The 17,451-nt window shown below is 39.2% G+C and overlaps 9 protein-coding genes across 9 annotated transcripts; 5 read left to right on the top strand and 4 right to left on the bottom strand.

The window, feature by feature from the left end:
- Positions 1 to 254: 254 nt before the first annotated feature.
- GCV2 (glycine decarboxylase subunit P) lies at positions 255 to 3,344 on the bottom strand (the record flags this gene model as incomplete). Its single annotated transcript, XM_056230430.1, has 1 exon — positions 255 to 3,344. One exon carries the CDS (start codon positions 3,342 to 3,344, stop codon positions 255 to 257), a length of 3,090 nt encoding a protein of 1,029 aa, XP_056084349.1.
- A 487-nt stretch (positions 3,345 to 3,831) lies between these two features.
- On the top strand, positions 3,832 to 4,545 carry MRPS17 (mitochondrial 37S ribosomal protein uS17m; the record flags this gene model as incomplete). The annotated part of the gene is made up of 1 exon (XM_056230429.1): positions 3,832 to 4,545. The coding sequence occupies one exon, from the start codon at positions 3,832 to 3,834 to the stop codon at positions 4,543 to 4,545; it is 714 nt and encodes a 237-aa protein (XP_056084348.1).
- A 308-nt stretch (positions 4,546 to 4,853) lies between these two features.
- On the top strand, positions 4,854 to 6,164 carry SKDI13G3170 (uncharacterized protein; the record flags this gene model as incomplete). The annotated part of the gene is made up of 1 exon (XM_056230428.1): positions 4,854 to 6,164. One exon carries the CDS (start codon positions 4,854 to 4,856, stop codon positions 6,162 to 6,164), a length of 1,311 nt encoding a protein of 436 aa, XP_056084347.1.
- Positions 6,165 to 6,333: 169 nt separating this feature from the next.
- Positions 6,334 to 8,469, bottom strand: HSC82 (Hsp90 family chaperone HSC82; the record flags this gene model as incomplete). The annotated part of the gene is made up of 1 exon (XM_056230427.1): positions 6,334 to 8,469. The coding sequence occupies one exon, from the start codon at positions 8,467 to 8,469 to the stop codon at positions 6,334 to 6,336; it is 2,136 nt and encodes a 711-aa protein (XP_056084346.1).
- Positions 8,470 to 8,845: 376 nt separating this feature from the next.
- Positions 8,846 to 11,797, bottom strand: RTP1 (Rtp1p; the record flags this gene model as incomplete). Its single annotated transcript, XM_056230425.1, has 1 exon — positions 8,846 to 11,797. The coding sequence occupies one exon, from the start codon at positions 11,795 to 11,797 to the stop codon at positions 8,846 to 8,848; it is 2,952 nt and encodes a 983-aa protein (XP_056084345.1).
- A 242-nt stretch (positions 11,798 to 12,039) lies between these two features.
- Positions 12,040 to 12,630, bottom strand: ADD37 (Add37p; the record flags this gene model as incomplete). The annotated part of the gene is made up of 1 exon (XM_056230424.1): positions 12,040 to 12,630. One exon carries the CDS (start codon positions 12,628 to 12,630, stop codon positions 12,040 to 12,042), a length of 591 nt encoding a protein of 196 aa, XP_056084344.1.
- A 387-nt stretch (positions 12,631 to 13,017) lies between these two features.
- Positions 13,018 to 13,905, top strand: SSO2 (syntaxin; the record flags this gene model as incomplete). The annotated part of the gene is made up of 1 exon (XM_056230423.1): positions 13,018 to 13,905. One exon carries the CDS (start codon positions 13,018 to 13,020, stop codon positions 13,903 to 13,905), a length of 888 nt encoding a protein of 295 aa, XP_056084343.1.
- Positions 13,906 to 15,609: 1,704 nt separating this feature from the next.
- RGM1 (Rgm1p) lies at positions 15,610 to 16,260 on the top strand (the record flags this gene model as incomplete). The annotated part of the gene is made up of 1 exon (XM_056230422.1): positions 15,610 to 16,260. The coding sequence occupies one exon, from the start codon at positions 15,610 to 15,612 to the stop codon at positions 16,258 to 16,260; it is 651 nt and encodes a 216-aa protein (XP_056084342.1).
- Positions 16,261 to 16,721: 461 nt separating this feature from the next.
- On the top strand, positions 16,722 to 17,186 carry SKDI13G3110 (uncharacterized protein; the record flags this gene model as incomplete). The annotated part of the gene is made up of 1 exon (XM_056230421.1): positions 16,722 to 17,186. One exon carries the CDS (start codon positions 16,722 to 16,724, stop codon positions 17,184 to 17,186), a length of 465 nt encoding a protein of 154 aa, XP_056084341.1.
- Positions 17,187 to 17,451: the final 265 nt, after the last annotated feature.

Raw genomic sequence — 17,451 nt, 5'->3', positions numbered from 1 at the left:
ATACGACACTATTTGAAAGCAATTTTTCATAGTGCTCATTCCTTTATAGTAATTGCATATACAATGACACAGCATATAAATGAAAAGAAATTTAGAAACGTATCAACCGAGTAAAGCACAATTTTCGTGTGTATTGTTCACTTACAAAATTGCGCTTCCAAACGAGATTTACTCCCTTTAGAATCAGTAATTTTTGGAATATTTTTTATTCATGTACGTGCACAATGCGTTGGCTAATATACATCCGCAGATACTCAATCAACTTCGCTCGCGACTTCTTCTACGGAGGGACATGTACAGATCAAATTCATATCACCGTAAGTATCATCCAATCTAGCAACGGTAGGCCAAAATTTATTGTATTTCAAAAAGGGCAAGGGATAAGCCGCTTCTTCACGGGTATAGCCTCTGGTATCCCAATCGGAGGAAGTGATGAAGTCTTCCAATGAATGAGGGGCATTTTTCAAAATTTGCCCCTTTGGTTGATCACATATCAAGGCATTAATTTCTCCTTTAATAGATATCATAGCATCACAGAATCTATCCAATTCTTCCAAGTTTTCTGATTCTGTTGGTTCCACCATCAAAGTCCCTGGAACAGGGAAGGCTAAAGTTGGAGCATGGAATCCGTAGTCTTGCAATCTCTTGGCTACGTCAATGGCTTCGACACCCTTAGCTTTATATTCTCTTAGATCGATTATGAACTCATGAGCACAATGCTTCAATGTGCTCAATTCATTAACAAAGAGAATTTTATAATGATCTCTTAACCTTGTCATCATATAATTCGAGTTTAGCATCGCTATTACACTAGAAAATGGTAAAGCTTCATTACCCATCATTTTAATGTAAGCATAAGATATTGGTAACACCAAAGCGTTACCATATGGGGCAGAGGAGACTGAATCGATAGATTTCTCACTACCAACTCCAGTGACCATATCGACGACATCATGCCTTGGTAAATGAGGTATCAAATGTGATGCTACGCAGATAGGGGCACCAGCTGGACCACCTCCACCATGAGGGATGGAAAATGTCTTATGTAAATTCAAGTGGCAGACATCTGCGCCAAGATCACCTGGTGAAGTTAGCCCGACTTGAGCATTCATGTTAGCACCATCCAAATAGACTTGCCCACCAAACGAATGCACCGTGTCAATAGCATCTTGAATACTTGGTTCGAATAAACCGTAGGTGGAAGGATAAGTGATCATTACAGCGGCTAATTCGTTGGAATGCTTTTCAGCCTTATTCTTTAAATCAATTAAATCCAGAGAACCATTTTGTAAACAGTTGACTGGAACAACTTTCAAACCTGCCATGGCAGCAGAAGCCGGATTTGTACCATGTGCAGATACGGGGATCAAACAAATGTTACGGTGACTTTCACCCTTACTTTCCAAATACGATCTAATTACTCTCAAACCAGTGTATTCACCTTGAGCACCTGAATTTGGCTGTAGAGAAATACCATCGTAACCTGTAATGCTGCATAAATCTTTCTCCAAAGAACTAATGAGTTCTTTGTACCCCTGGACTTGATTTAACGGTTGGAAGGGATGAATATTGGCAAATTGTGGCCATGTGATGGGCATCATTTCAACTGTACTGTTCAACTTCATAGTACAGGAACCTAATGGGATCATAGAATTAGCAAGAGATAAATCGCGAGATTGTAATCTATGTAGATATCTCAACATTGCAGTTTCGCTATGGTGTTTGTGGAAGACTTCACTCTTCAATATTTCATCAGTACGCCGAAATTCTGTAGGAAAACTGTTAGAATAATCCTTTGAGAGATACTCTGTGGAATTTTTAATATCAAACACTTTAATTAAATTTTCAACATCGCTTTTAGTAGTTGTTTCATCAAGAGCCAAAGAGACAGTGGCCGCATCGACTGCAAATAAATTAATATCAAACTCATTCAAAGCTCTGTCCAATATTTGTTGAGAATTTACACCATTGCCCAATTTTATGGTCAAAGTATCAAACCAGGTTTGGTTGATTAATTGATGGGGACAGCTACCATCTTTAATGGCGTTCGCTAATATCGATGTTAAGCTGAATATCCTCTCGGAAATATTCTGCAAACCCCTGGGACCATGATAAACGCAGTAACTGGAGGCGACATTGGCCAAAAGAGCTTGCGCAGTACAAATGTTTGAAGTTGCCTTGTCGCGCTTAATGTGTTGCTCTCTAGTTTGTAGGGCTAAACGCAATGCTGTGTTACCTAAGCGGTCCTTAGATATACCGACAATTCTACCAGGAATCTTTCTATTCAATTTATTTATAACGGCGAAAAAAGCAGCGTGAGGACCACCATAACCCATTGGGACGCCAAATCTTTGAGAAGACCCCAAGACAATGTCAGCACCGTAATCAGCGGGTGGTTTCAGTAGTGTCAAAGCCATTAAATCTGAAGCAACTGACAGCAAAGACTTATGAGAATGCAACGCTTCAGAAAGTTGCTTCATCGCATCGGGTGCTAAAATTGAACCATCTGTTGCTGGATATTGAACTAAGCAACCAGATACATCGGGGTTTTTTAAAACATTCACAGCGTCCTCGATATCTGAACAATCAACCTCCACAATTTCAATATTGAATGGCATTGCCCTGGTGCGGATAACGCTCTTAGTTTGCTGATGCAATTTCTTATCTATCACGTACTTAAATTTTTTCTTCCTGGAAACATTGAACGACAATAGCATGGCTTCACCAGCGGCTGTACCCTCATCTAACAATGAGGCGTTTGCCACGGGCAAACCAGTCAAATCTGAAACAACCGTTTGGAAGTTTAATAATGCTTCCAATCTACCCTGAGAAATTTCAGGTTGATACGGAGTGTAGGAAGTATACCATTCTGGGCTTTCTAATAGGTTTCTTTGGATAACTGGCGGTAAAATCGTACCGTAGTAACCCTTACCGATGAAGTTTCTAACTTTATAGCGGTTTTTATTCGCAATTTTCTCCAAATGTTGAATCATTTCCTGTTCACAGAATCCTTTACTAGGAGCTTCTAGATTCAAGGGTCTTCTTTTCAAAATATTAGGCGGAACAAGCTCTTCTACAAATGTGTTTAAATCGGTGTAATGCATTGTTTTTAACATTTTTTTAACATCGTTTGGAGAAGGACCTAAATGACGTCTGGGAAATGTATCTAGCGGTCTCTCAATATTCTTCAAATCAGGATTGTAAATCTTCGTATATTGCGAAGATGATATGTCAGCAACGGCTGCTTTGAGTAAAATTGACTGAGAATGGAGTGATCTGGATCTAGCCTGAGAAACGTAATTGGCGCCTGACCTGAAGATAGCGCCCACTCTCGTCCTAAACATGTTACTTATACCTTCTACAAAGAATTCCCCTTTTTCAATGAGCTGTAGTCAAATTGATGAGTGCGTAATGTAACAGCGGCAGCAATAAGGCAAGAAGACACGGATAACAGCAGCCATTAATGAACGAAGCAAGAAGGCCGAGTGAATTGTATTGATTGATTATACTTCCCTTTATACTTATTGGGGATATTTCGACCAGCTTATCAAAAACACTTTACGGCTCGATGTCTGATCTGGGTGACTCCTCCAAATATCATGACTCCATAAAAAGAGTCTTCTTTCAAAAAGGAGTCATAAACAGGGTAATGCATCATATACGGGTAACAGAATAATTGCTTCTTCTTTTCCTCAAGAATTTTGAATTTTAAGCTAATTTTAGGCGATAGCTAGTTAGCATCAAGCTTTTATAGGGAACTTATAATAACCTAAAACGGGCGTGAGTTCTCAAAGTTGAGAAATTTTGAAAACTAGTGGATTTTACGTTGTAATGGCCCGTCAAAACTTTTTAGGCTTGGTCGTCTCCCAAGGGAAGATGCAAAAGACGGTTAAGGTACGTGTGGAGACAAAAGTATTTAATAAGAAAATCAATAAGGAATTGTTCCATAGAAGGGACTATTTGGTGCACGATGAAGGCGAGATATCAAGGGAAGGTGATCTGGTAAGAATAGAAGCGACAAGACCGCTTTCAAAAAGGAAGTTCTTTGCCATTGCTGAGATCATTAGAAATAAAGGTCAACAATTTGCCTTGTACGAATCTGAAGCTCAATTAAGTGTCGCTAAGGAGGAAGCCCAAAGGGCAAAAGAGTTCTTGGACAAAAGATCAGAAAGAGAAAGAAAATTAAATGAAAAGACGACCCTACTACATGATATTAGAATTATCCAAGAAGCATTGTCTAAGGGATCAACGCCGAAAGAGTTATCGGAAATTAAACAAAGATATGGTATCCAGGATTTTTCGCGGGAAACGGTGAGACAACTTTTGCAACTAAATATATCTGAACTAGAGGTCAATCTAGAGAAACAGCGAGATGTAATTGATTCTATTCAAACTCGAACATCGGAGTTATTATTGGATGATACGAAGTGTAATCAGTTCCTAAAAGAACACGGCGTTGAAGATCCTTTGTGTTTGAAGAGAAACATTAAGAAGAATCTGATGAGAAAATATGTAATGATGGACCTCCAGCAACCAATGCAATAAGGAGGGGAAGAAGAAAAAAAGCCGATCATTCTAGCCTTTTAGCCAAAGACATTATTACTCTGTAAATATATATATATACTGGAAAACTTTGTTACGTAAATAATAAAGTTATGTGTTTTTTAATCGTGAATATTCCAATGAAAAAAAAAAAAGCTTGTCGCCCTATTCTCAATTTATTGCATTTGATTATTTTCAAGCGTAGTGAAATTGAAAGCATAAGCAAGTTGCTTCAAAAACGAAAGTGAACCATAATAGTTTTGACCGAATTTATACATTACAAGAGTTCGGCAAGCCGTCGCCGACCCTACATGATACCATTCCAATTTTTTCCAGCTCTCAGAAAAAAACGCTGTATATGTTGGATATGTCTGGAGGACTCCACGTATGATTCTACATGGCTACTGCACACATGCGGTTGCAATTTGCAAATTCATAAAAGTTGCTACATAAAATGGCTGTACCAAATACACGTTGAACTTTTCCTTTCAGACCCACTCGATTCACCAAAGGGTGCCGATTTACCTATAATAACCAGTTTGAAATGCCTCGTGGATGGACATCACGACTTTATGACAACTTTTTCATTGGCTGAAATATGGGAGACACGACCTATTTGGGGGCAAAAATCGGTTCCATTTCAAAATGATTACCTGTTCAATATAATGTCTCTTTATACCAAGAGAAATAATCATCCACCCTACGTTCTGTTGAAATTTGGCCAGTGTCCCCAGTGCAAGAAAACAAACTTTATAAAAAGACCCACAGTAACGACTTATTCTCCTGTATTATCTCTATTTTACCAGTGGCAGAAAATTACACGGTATGTTGTCCCATTGGGAATCACTAGTTCATTTCTCTTGAATCCTGAAAAGACAAGTTTCGATCTTGGATTGTGGCAATTGCGCTGCCTGTTTCCTGAAAATGTTCTAAGAAATATGTTGAATATAAGTACTACGAAGGCGTTGGACGTGTATGCCCAGACTGAACGCGGTTTATTAAGCATTCCATTGACCTCTTCGATAATAATATGTGGATTCTTACATTACCTGAGTAATATTTCTAATGTGAGCGCTAACGCAATACTCTTCAAATGGGTATACCTCAATATCGTTAAAACCGCCGGGAACAAGTACTACAAGGGGATAGGATTACCCAAAATAATTTTATACTCTAATTTGGCGACGTTTTGCTACAATTTTAGTCTCAAGCGGTTTTTTGATCTAATCTACAAGAAGCTGATCGATAAAGGAGGGAGGAATTTATATCATGGAGATTTTGAAAATACGAACCATATGGTCCCCGTCGACGAGTTTTTTATCAGGCGGAGCTGGTATACTATTTTAGCAGAAAAGATAGTTTGGCCTCTTGTTGGAAAATGTACAGGAGGTCTTCTATTGAAACTTTTTCTTTGGGCACAGAAAAAGTTTAAAATTGAATGGTCACCGAACTGCTCCCCATCAGAATTCAGAATGATTTTCAATATTATAGGTTGCGGTACTGCGGCCATTAGTTGGTCAAGTTTGAAGCTCTACGCCAGTTATAGAAGATGTCTGGAGCTTGAAAAGATCAACAAATTCGCCGAGGAGAACTCTAGAGAAGAGGAAACGGAATTTTTCTAAAAGTATATGATAGTGCAGCCTGTAAATATTAACATACATCATTACACTCTTTGTTTGCATTAAAAACAAAGCCTTTAAAGTGCGCGTAAAAGCAGTATCATTATTACAAATAGTAAAAATAAGTAAACAAATTTATATAATATATAAGACATGAAGACGAAAGCAAGGCTTAATCAACTTCTTCCATTTCGGTATCAGCTGGAATTTCCTCGACCGGAGCCTCAGTGGAAGCTTCTGGAGCAGCTTCAGTTTCTTCTTCTTCATCGATATTCAAACCGAGGGAGATCAATCTGTTGATTCTTGAAGCAAAGGAAGTTGGTTCTTCCAAACTGAAACCAGAAGTCAACAAAGCGGTTTCGAATAACAAATTGGTCAAATCCTTGACAGTTTTATCTTGAGCACCACCTTCGTCAACTCTCTTTTTCAATTCCTTGATTATTGGAGATTTTGCAGAAATTTCGAAAGTCTTCTTAGATGACATGTAGGAAGACATAGAAGAATCTCTTAAAGCCTGGGCCTTCATGATTCTTTCCATGTTAGCGGACCAACCAAATTGACCGGTTCTGATGGCAGCTGGAGCGTCCAATAATTTGTATGAAACAACTACCTTTTCGACTTGGTCACCCAAGATGTCTTTCAAGGCTTTGGTCAATGGTTCGTATTCCTTAATTTCCTTCTCTCTTTCAGCTTTCTCTTCATCAGTTTCTTCCAATTCAAAGTCTTTGGTGATGTCAACTAAAGTCTTACCTTCGAATTCCTTCAATTGAGTGAAGGCGTATTCATCAATTGGATCAGTTAAGAACAAAACCTCAAAGTTCTTAGCCTTCAAGGCATCCAAGAATGGAGATTTCTCAACAGCTTTCAAGGATTCACCAGTGATGTAATAGATGTTCTTTTGGTGTTCTGGCATTCTGGTAACGTAATCGGCCAAAGATGTCAACTCATCGACAGATTTGGTGGAGTTGTAACGTAGCAATCTAGCCAAGGCAACTCTGTTTTGAGTATCTTCATGAACACCTAATTTAATGTTCTTAGCAAAGGCAGAGTAGAACTTATCAAATTGTTCAGAGTCTTCAGCAATTTCGTTGAAAGACTCGATCAACTTCTTGACGATGTTCTTTCTGATAACCTTCATGATCTTGTTTTGTTGCAACATTTCTCTGGACAAGTTTAATGGCAAATCTTCAGAGTCAACAACACCCTTGACGAAAGATAACCATTCTGGAATTAAGTCTTCAGCTTCATCAGTGATGAAAACACGACGAACGTACAACTTGATATTATTCTTCTTCTTCTTACTTTCAAACAAGTCGAATGGGGCTCTCTTTGGAATAAATAAAATGGCTCTGAATTCCAATTGACCCTCGACAGAGAAATGCTTAACGTATAGTGGGTCTTCCCAGTCGTTGGAAATAGATTTGTAGAAGGCATTGTATTCTTCTTGGGTGATGTCGGATGGGTTTCTAGTCCACAATGGCTTGGTCTTATTCAATTCTTCCAATTCTTGAACTTCTTCCTTCACTTTCTTAGTTTTTGGCTTCTTTTCTTCTTCTTCTTCATCGACTTCTTCCAATTTTGGTTTTTTGTCATCCTCATCCTTCTTTTCTTCATCTTCCTTCTCTTCGTCATCCTTCTTTTCTTCTTCTGGGATTGGAACCTCCTTTTCAACTTCTTTAGTAACTAATAATTGAATAGGATAAGCAACAAATTCAGAATGTCTCTTGATAACTTCCTTGATCTTCTTTTCTTCCAAGTATTCCAATTGGTCATCTTTCAAGAATAATCTCAAGACGGTACCTCTACCAATTCTTTCATTGACTTCGTCCAAAGTAACGGTAAAAGAGCCACCGGCGTTAGATTCCCAGATGTATTGCTCATCATCGTTGTTCTTAGAAATAACTTGAACTCTGTCAGCAACCAAAAATAAAGAATAGAAACCAACACCGAATTGACCGATCATGGAGACATCGGCACCAGCAGAAAGAGCTTCCATAAAAGCCTTAGTACCGGATTTGGCGATGGTACCCAAGTTATTGATCAATTCCGCTTTGGTCATACCAATACCGGAATCTCTGATTTCCAAGACCTTTTCCTCTGGTCTTGGTGTGAGTCTAATGAACAAATCTGGTTCAGTTTCCAGTTCCTTTGGGTCAGACAAAGCTTGGTATCTGATCTTGTCCAAAGCATCGGAAGCATTGGAAATCAATTCTCTCAAGAAAATTTCCTTGTTAGAATAGACAGTGTTGATGATTAAACTCATCAACTGAGTTATTTCAGCTTGAAATTCAAAAGTTTCACCAGCCATGTTTCAGATTGATTTTATTTTTTCTATTACTTTTCTATGAGTTCACCAAAGGTAAAAGCCGAAATATTTACAAGAGATAATGCACACTTAACATCTTAAATTGGGACTGACTGCTCACATGCCATTCTTTTTATACAGCGCTGCTCCCTCATTACCCAACACTTGGTGGAACCTCGAAAAAAAGAGAAAAATTGTTCTTTCACCTTCTAGAAAAAAAAAAAGCCCTGAAATCCACGCCGGGTAACAGTGGAACCTCGGCGGCTACTATTTTTTTTTTTTTTGGTAATAACTCTTCTTGAAAAAAGAGAGAAAATGAAAAAGAGAATAGATTTTAGCCTCGTATATATGAAACTTTTATGTCAAATGTGAAAATGAGCTACAAACTGTCTATCACGGTCAGAAGCTTGTTAACCTGCCCACAGACCAAGTAATCTTCGTCTTGGTCATGCACGTAAGACAAAAGCCTCTTTAACTGGTCGTAATTATACTCAGAGGGGAGCATTTCGAGCCCTGTGCTGTACAGAAAGTCGTGTATCAGATGTACAGCACTTCTTCTCATTAGAAAAGAATTATCCTTGTCCTCCGAATGTCTACGTGGCTGTTCTAATTGCAGTATTCCAAATGCACAATCCAACATATCGCGGATCCTGTCTGGGAGGCCCCTAGCATTGGTTTGAAGACACATGCCCAAGATTGACATAGACGACATACGCCGTCTGTTATCCAATGGTGCGTTATCGTTTGGTCTGACGATGTCAAGACAGGTATCTATAATCAAATACGCCATTTCACCCTGAAACAGTTGGTTTTGACGTTGAATATAATTGATAAATACCTCGCCGACTTTCAGCACGTTATCTAATTTATTCTTCTTCTGCTTATCTGCGTAAAACTGAACAAGTAAAGGTAAGACAATTTCCGGTTCTGACTCGCATAACATCGTAAGTCCTTTAATGACGTTAAGGTAGATAAAGGGATCTGCATCCTTCAAATAATCTAAATGTATTTGCAACACATTTTCCAGTGAAATTACTCGAGACTTCTTTTCAATTAGTTTCCGTAGCTCTGTTAACCCAAGTGATTTTATGGGAACCAAAGGATCATTTAGATTAGTCATCGCTTTATCCAGAATGTCCTTGTCCATGTCAATTTCTTTGTTATCGCTGGTGTTTATTGTGGACTTTTTGATCAAAATATCATCTATCGATTTCAACAATATTTCCACTTCAGAATCATCAGTGTTGAAAGAAGATAATTTTCTGCAGATGGATTCTAATATATGGCTATTCTGCGATAATATATTGTTGGTAGATTCTGAAAGGACAGTAGACAATAATCGTAAGATAATCATGAAGCCAGAATCCTCCTTTAAATCTGGTTCTTTCATTCCCTCTTCTTCTTCTTCTTCCTTTTCTTCTTCTTCTTCATCATCTGAATCAGCTTCTTCTTTCTGTGCTTCATCTTTTCTTTGAACTATATCAAGCAATTGATCAATGACGATAAGGATATCTTTAGGCTTGTTTACAAAATTTGATTTAAATTGTTCGTTCATACGTTCCAAAATCTTCAAGTCCATGAGCACCAGTGCATTATCTGACACATCCGATATCTTACGCAGAGCCGTTAAGGATTTTTTCTCGCCTTCCCTCGTATGATGAACCCATCTTTTCAAAATTTCCAAAAACAGAATCTTCAATTGTTCATCATCATTTATCAGTATTAGAAAGTCCATAAACAGATCTACTGAAAGGTCCATATCTCGGAAAAATTCAGACATCTGACCATTCTTCGAACTCTTGTCGGAGAGTAACTGCGCTGTATTCGGATTTTTAACTGATATGTAGGGTAGATGGGTGTCTAAATTAATCAAAAACCTCCATTTGTCATGCTCTAAATTGAGCAGGTTCAGACTCAATAGATTTAGGTTCTGATAATTTCCTGTTGTAACTATTAAGGACTTTAATAATGATAAGACAACCTGGTAGTAATTTGAAGAAGGTTCGCTTGACAAATTTGTTCGTTGTGAACTTTTATCTTCCGAAATAGATAATTCATTTACTCTTAACGGGTTAATTTTTTGGGTTTTCTTCAAAAATAGTCCATATATCCATATATTCAAAAAAAATTGACCAGAAGCGCCATATTCGTTGGGGTGACCTGTAACTAAATCATTGAGTAAATCCGTCGAAGAATTTTTAGACAACGATATGAGAACGTTGATAACGTCATTCAGTTTCTTTGCCGAATGATCGCGCAACGGATGATTGAAAATGATGGAGTAGATTTTTTTGAAAAGAAAGTCTTGTACAATTCTCTTATTCCTCGTGTAGAACTTGGAGATTAATCCATTCAAACAAGTGACTAGGACAGGTCTGTTCACATAAGTGAGGCCGTCGTAAATTTGTTCGAACAATCCGGTCAAATATTGCAAGTTTGTCATTGTTTTCGGTTTGCTCATCAAAATCTGGTAGATACGATTAAACTTTTCGATATCAATATCTTCTGCATCTCTTACACCCAAGATAAAATCAATTAAGCTGATCAGGCCGTTTTCTGGTCTGCGTAAGGTTAGAGTTGTTAGCCTTGATAGTATTACTTCCCTTGTCTTTCCATCCTGAATTGTTTCGACTAGTAAAGTATACACCGTAAATAAAATATAAGTTTCTTGAGAACTTTCTAGTTTTGTAATCATTTGTGAAGTGAACTCGTTGGGAAACTGCAGGTGTAGTACATTTAAACCCAAGAAAATGTTCGCATACGCACTGCCCTTTAAAATTATACTTCTCAAATAGTCAGAGGACTTTTCATCGGTCAGAATATTATAAAATACAATTATAACTTGAGATAATGTATCACTGTTTATGATATGCCCTCGAGGAGTTTCATATTGTGTGTTTTTTTCGCCCTTCTTGAAAGCATTCAATCTTTTCGAATCGAACGGAATTTTCATTGCTGAAGACAAATTGGCATCTATACCGTGAATAATCAAAAGATTTATTAGTTCATCCACGTACTTCATATCATGCAATGAGATGGGCAATAAATCACTTTTGTTTTGAGCGAGCGTCCTTTGCTGTTCAAGTACTTCAATATGCAAATTTTCAAAACTTTGCAAAAGCACCGCAACAAACCCATTATTATTTGTACATCCCAAAACCTGATAAATGGAAGAATGACAAGCCGAGTCAAACTCAAATTCGTTTATTGGAGTAATTACATGGTCATCCAGATCCTCAAAGAAAAAATCTAGCGGCGTCTTTTGCGTGAGCTGTGGCTTTTTGTTCAGTATATCACGTATGCTAATTTTTTGCTCTTTTTCTTTACTCATTATCAATGTTACAGTTAACCAAATCCACACGGCAAGAACGTATGTGAGGCGTTGGTGAGCGTTTAAGGTCGTGAATTGTTTGATGTGATGAGATGATTTTCTTTACTACATGAATTTCACAAGCTGAATGCGGGTAATTGTAAATGCTTTTTTCTTTCTTAAGAATTCAAAACGTGTTAACAAAAAAGAAAGAATAAATAATGTACTTCATCTTGTATAAATGTGATTATATTATGGACTACTCAAAGGCCATTTTCGAAAAGTTTCAAAAATGCGGGACACCAGTTGGAAATTGTCGTATCGGTAATCATCCAATGTTTGATGGTCCTCACAGCCACTTGCTTATCCTTTTCGTCAAGGATCTGCGACAGCACGGCTTTAGTGTGATCATTTTGTAAAATATTGGCAATATTAGAATCTAACTTTTTTTTGTAAAATTCCAGCTCCCTCGAGGTCAATTTCGAACCGAGCCCAGAGAGATTGTTGATCTTAGCAAGTAAATTGTCTTCACTGTATGACGTCTTTTGGGGCTCACTATCCCCTTGGCTCTTGGCAGGCACATTCTCACTGCCGGATTCTTGTTGAGCAACGGTTGAAGATGGCCTTTTCAATATCGGCGGCGGCGTGGTGGCTGATTTGGTGTTCCCATAAAGATCAAATACTCCTGTGGCAAGTGTGCCGCTCACACATCTTTTCGTCTTCACTCTTGCTTTTGTTTTCGATCTGGGGCCGCTATTAGTATCGATGGAAAACAGGACCGTAGGGCAATCATTATAACCGGGCACTTCAGCCTCAAGACAGTTCTGGAAACTTTTGGTTGATTTGATAGTCATCGTATGTAATCGGATGTGAAGGGTCAAGCTGAATTTATATCCGACAGATGCAGAAACGCTGAAGCTCTTATAAGCAGCATATATGTGCAGAGAGAGACTAGCCAAAAGGCGGTATGTGGCATCTTTCTGGCATGTCCGGTCTGGGTAACACACAGCCGAAAGGGTCCCCCTAAACGATGTGCTTATCACCCGGCTGTTGTTTACGAAATGGCCATTTCTGGTGCCTTCAGTTTCAGTGATGGTTGAAAAAAAAACAAGCAAAATGGTATGACATATATGCTGGTGACAGATTGAATTGCATGGTATATGGGAAAGAGAGCCGGAATAGCGTGCAATAGTGACATATACACACACACAAAACAGCCAGTACACGCACACATTGCAGAGATGAGCAACGCTAATCCTTACGGGAATAACAATCCGTACGCTGAAAACTATGAAATGCAAGAGGACTTGAACAATACCCCCACTGGCCACACGGATGGCAGCGACGATTTTGTTGCATTCATGAACGTGATCAACTCGATTAACGCTAACTTGTCCAGGTACGAAAACATCATCAACCGAATCGATGCGCAGCACAAGGACCTGCTGACCCAGGTGAGCGAGGAACAAGAAATGGAATTGAGACGCTCTTTGGATGACTATATCTCTCAAGCCACAGACTTACAGTACCAATTGAAAGCAGATATTAAAGACGCTCAAAGGGATGGCTTACACGACCCTAATAAACAGGCCCAGGCGGAAAACTCTAGACAGAAGTTCTTAAAGTTGATTCAAGACTACAGGATTATTGATTCCAATTACAAGGAGGAAAGCAAAGAGCAAGCCAAGAGACAGTATACGATTATCCAGCCGGAAGCCACTGAGGAAGAAGTGGAGGCCGCCATCAATGACGTCAACGGTCAGCAAATCTTTTCTCAAGCCCTGCTAAACGCCAATAGACGTGGTGAGGCAAAGACGGCCTTGGCTGAGGTGCAAACAAGACACCAAGAATTATTGAAGTTGGAAAAGACAATGGCAGAATTGACCCAGCTGTTTAATGATATGGAAGAGCTGGTCATCGAACAACAAGAAAATGTGGATGTCATTGACAAGAACGTAGAAGACGCTCAGCAGGATGTAGAACAAGGTGTAGGCCACACCAACAAGGCTGTCAAGAGTGCCAGAAAGGCAAGGAAGAACAAAATAAGATGTATGATCATCTGCTTCATCATATTTGCTATTGTTGTTGTGGTCGTTGTTGTTCCATCTGTCGTGGAAACAAGAAAATAATAAAACAAACATGCGCCTCAACTCCTATTATGTATAATCATACCACTTCTCTATCAAAACCGATAATCAAAAATTGTAACGAAACGTCTTTCCTCTTCCCTAGTGTACCTGCCTTTTTACTATTAGTATTATATTTTCTTTTTTCCTTAAAAGACAGTGCCGACTCTCTAATAAATAATTTGAATACGTATGTAATTTCGTTAAGAACAAGGAATCTTAACCAAGAAAATTTTATATGAAAAAAAAACAAACTGTCGCCCTTAATGTTAGTCCCAATTTTGTAACGAATGAAATACAAATTGGGGTGGAAAAAGGGAATTTTACAACTTTATTATCCCAAAAACTAGTTTTCAAAAAGTAAATCGTAGGGGTATGAACAACAATTGGTGTAGTCGCAACTACGGTAATTGGTCCTGAAAAATTATTTTCCGGGAGGAAAAAAGTAAAAAAAAAAGGAAAAAGAAGGGCCTGAAACATAAGTTCCGGGACCCTTCTCCCCACCATTTTTCCCTCTTTTCCGCCAAGAAAAAAGCAATTTATTGAAAGGCTTTTCTTGATGTTTTTGGGTGTCTGTATGTGCGTGAGCAACACAAAGCTAGAATGGGAAATGCCACAACTACGACATTTCCAGTTCTCACTTGCGCGCTCACCTGCATACTGCTCTTTTTTGATAAAACACGCCAGGTCAAGAGGACGCAATCTGGAGAGTTGTAAAATGGTAGTTTTCCTCTTCGCTTTTTATAGCGCGCCTTGCAGTTTTCACGCCTACCTTCACCTCTATTCTATACGCCGACTAAGCCCTTGTTACCCGCTCCTTCATTTTTTTTGAGGGCTACAGCAAAACTAAATATCCAAGGACACAAGGGCGAATTGGAGGTGTTGCTTATTAACAACCGCCCGGAATAGGGCAACAGCATGCTCTCCATTGAGTGCATCTATTGTTTTTTTGCCAGGAGGGAAAAGCAGGAATAAGGGCTTGCTTATTTGCTCTCTCTTTTTTGTTTCTCGTGGCAACCCTGCGGTACATTTAGGCTACAAGGTTGCTAGCACCCATTCAACGAGGGAGAGAAAGCGTGCATGCATGACAATGCAGTCCAGCTTTCTTGCTGTCGTTTCTTTTTTTGGGTTTCTTTATCTTTCCATGTCAATTTTCTCTCCTATGACATGCTTGCGGATACGCTACTCGGTCATTCCCCCCCACAAAAAAAAAACTTCCGTCGCTCTTTGGGAACCTCGTAACTGATTTTTTTTTTTCCTCTGCTCAGTTTAATATGAAAAAAACCCCTGCTACCAAGTTCTCGAGCCATAGGGTCCTGCACAGTTTTCCATGTCACCGCACGGACTATTAAACTACGTAGATGCGGGACTCCTAAGCCATGGGAAAGTTTATCTTATTTAAGCAGAGTTTTCCCTTCTTCTCAATTCCGAAGATTTTTTTATCCTTACCATTCCTAAATTTTTTTTCTTCTCTTACTTTCTTTATTTTTTTTCATTTCTCAGCGGATCCCTTCAATCGTTTATAACAATATTTCCCTTTTCTTTTCTCTCATTATATCTTCTTGATGTTGCTAGAGTTTGTGTGCATATGAACAGACGCCCCCTTCTCTTTCTCTCGTTTATTCTTGATTCAATTGCGACTTCATAGCTCTAATCCCCCCCATCTTCATCTATAGTCTAGGACAACTAGTATGCCACTGAGTAAACATGCGAGGAAAACAGCCGAAAAGGACGAAAGAAAACGCCTCAGTCAAGAGAAATTATAGATGCGTGGGATACCCTGATTGCAATATGAGTTTTAACAGGGCCGAACATTTGGCTAGACACATCAGGAAACACACAGGGGAGAAACCATTCCAATGCAATATCTGCCTTAAATTTTTTAGTAGAATCGATAACTTAAGACAGCATCAATCTTCTGTTCACTCAGACGTTGACCTGATGTCCCTACGTAGACAGAAGCAGTCCTCCGGTAACACTGTGAACGGGCCAAATGCAGGGACAAGAATGTTCCCGCAATTACGCCCATACGGAATTGTTGTCCAGCCTGCTCCCCTTCCTTACAACCTACCTATAGCGACTCCCGCTAACGCACAAAATGCTATTTCTCTTTACGCTTCACCGTACTTCCCGCATCCTATACCCTCTGCGCCCATCTCGTTACCGCATCAACCTCCCCCTCGTCCTCATCCGCTCCCCATATACAATTACATGCAGCCACTTTTCCTGAACCAACCGCCAATCCAAAATCGGAACATTGTTGAGCTTCCTCCGGATAGTAACGACACTTTTGCATCGCCGTCAAAGGTGCAAACTTTCGATCACACCAAAGACGCTCCACCAGACGCAAAAAAATAAGCTCCAGCGCACCCACTCCTCCATCTAGCCACAAGCCGCATCACTGCTGCTATTGTACCCTCTTGGCCATCCGCGTGCGCGTTGATTGCCGTTGTTATGCAGATATTTTGATGTCGCTTGCAGTTTTGCTCATCTCCGCGCCCTTAAAATATATCCGCTTCTGTTGGGAAACACCGAGCATAAAAATGCCGAAATTATAAAAAGAACAAGAACAATACCCTCGAGCGGAACACTGTTTCCCACTCTACGCAACTTTACTCTCGTGCCGTCTACACTAACCCGTTCGTATTGCTTTTGCCGTCCTTGCTTGTTATTGTTGTTTGTTGACATTACTGTTGAATAACAAGTAGTGTTTACTCTACGGATTGTTTATAAGGAATTTGTTCGCAGCCCCTTATATTTGCTGCTTCCCCCCACTTTAATTCTCGTGATTTCATAACAGAAAAACGTAAAATCAAAAAATGACTCCACTTTTGCAAGCGGAGGCAAAAATGAACACAAGTCTCTGCCTCACGCAGAGCAACCAACAACATGAATTCCACCTCAGCAGCCCTCAGTCATTCTATTCACCCTCGGCGCCCCACAGTAACAATAACTCTGACATCTTCAGCTATAGCACCCCCAACAACAGTGGAGTGTGTTCTAATGATGAGTTCACCGATCAGAAAGATTGCATGAACACCATAATGTATAAAAATAATATCAGTAAGACGTTCAAGGACGATATCTTCTATTGTCCAAGAAGTTTGCTGACCCCGGAAGAACAAGTTGTATATCAGGAGATTGACAAGTATTACATGGAACATGCCTTATTGACCCAATTGCAAATATCCCAACCATATTCTTCTTCCACTCCAAAGGAGGAAAAGACTGTCAAGTTCAATCCCTACACTTCGAAGAGCTTCAGTCCCGCCTCTTCTGAATGACTAACGAGACACATTCGTTGCAGGCACGAACTTTTTCTCTTTCCTTCATTTCTCTCTTTTCTATCATTCTGGGTATTTTTGTCAATCGGTCGAATTATGTATTACGTCAAAGCTTCTTTAATATCTCTTTGTATTCTTCATTTCACTTCATTTATTTTTTCAATAATTCTGGGGCTACAGGTAGATGTAGCAAAAAAAAACAACCTTTTCTATTGTTCCGCAACGATCATCTATATACTTTATACACTTTTACAGGGAAAAATTT

This window comes from Saccharomyces kudriavzevii (genome assembly GCF_947243775.1).
Source record: "Saccharomyces kudriavzevii IFO 1802 strain IFO1802 genome assembly, chromosome: 13".
NCBI lineage: Eukaryota > Fungi > Ascomycota > Saccharomycetes > Saccharomycetales > Saccharomycetaceae > Saccharomyces > Saccharomyces kudriavzevii.
Note: the sequence above shows the minus strand (reverse complement) of the source record. Positions and strands in the feature narration are given on the sequence as shown.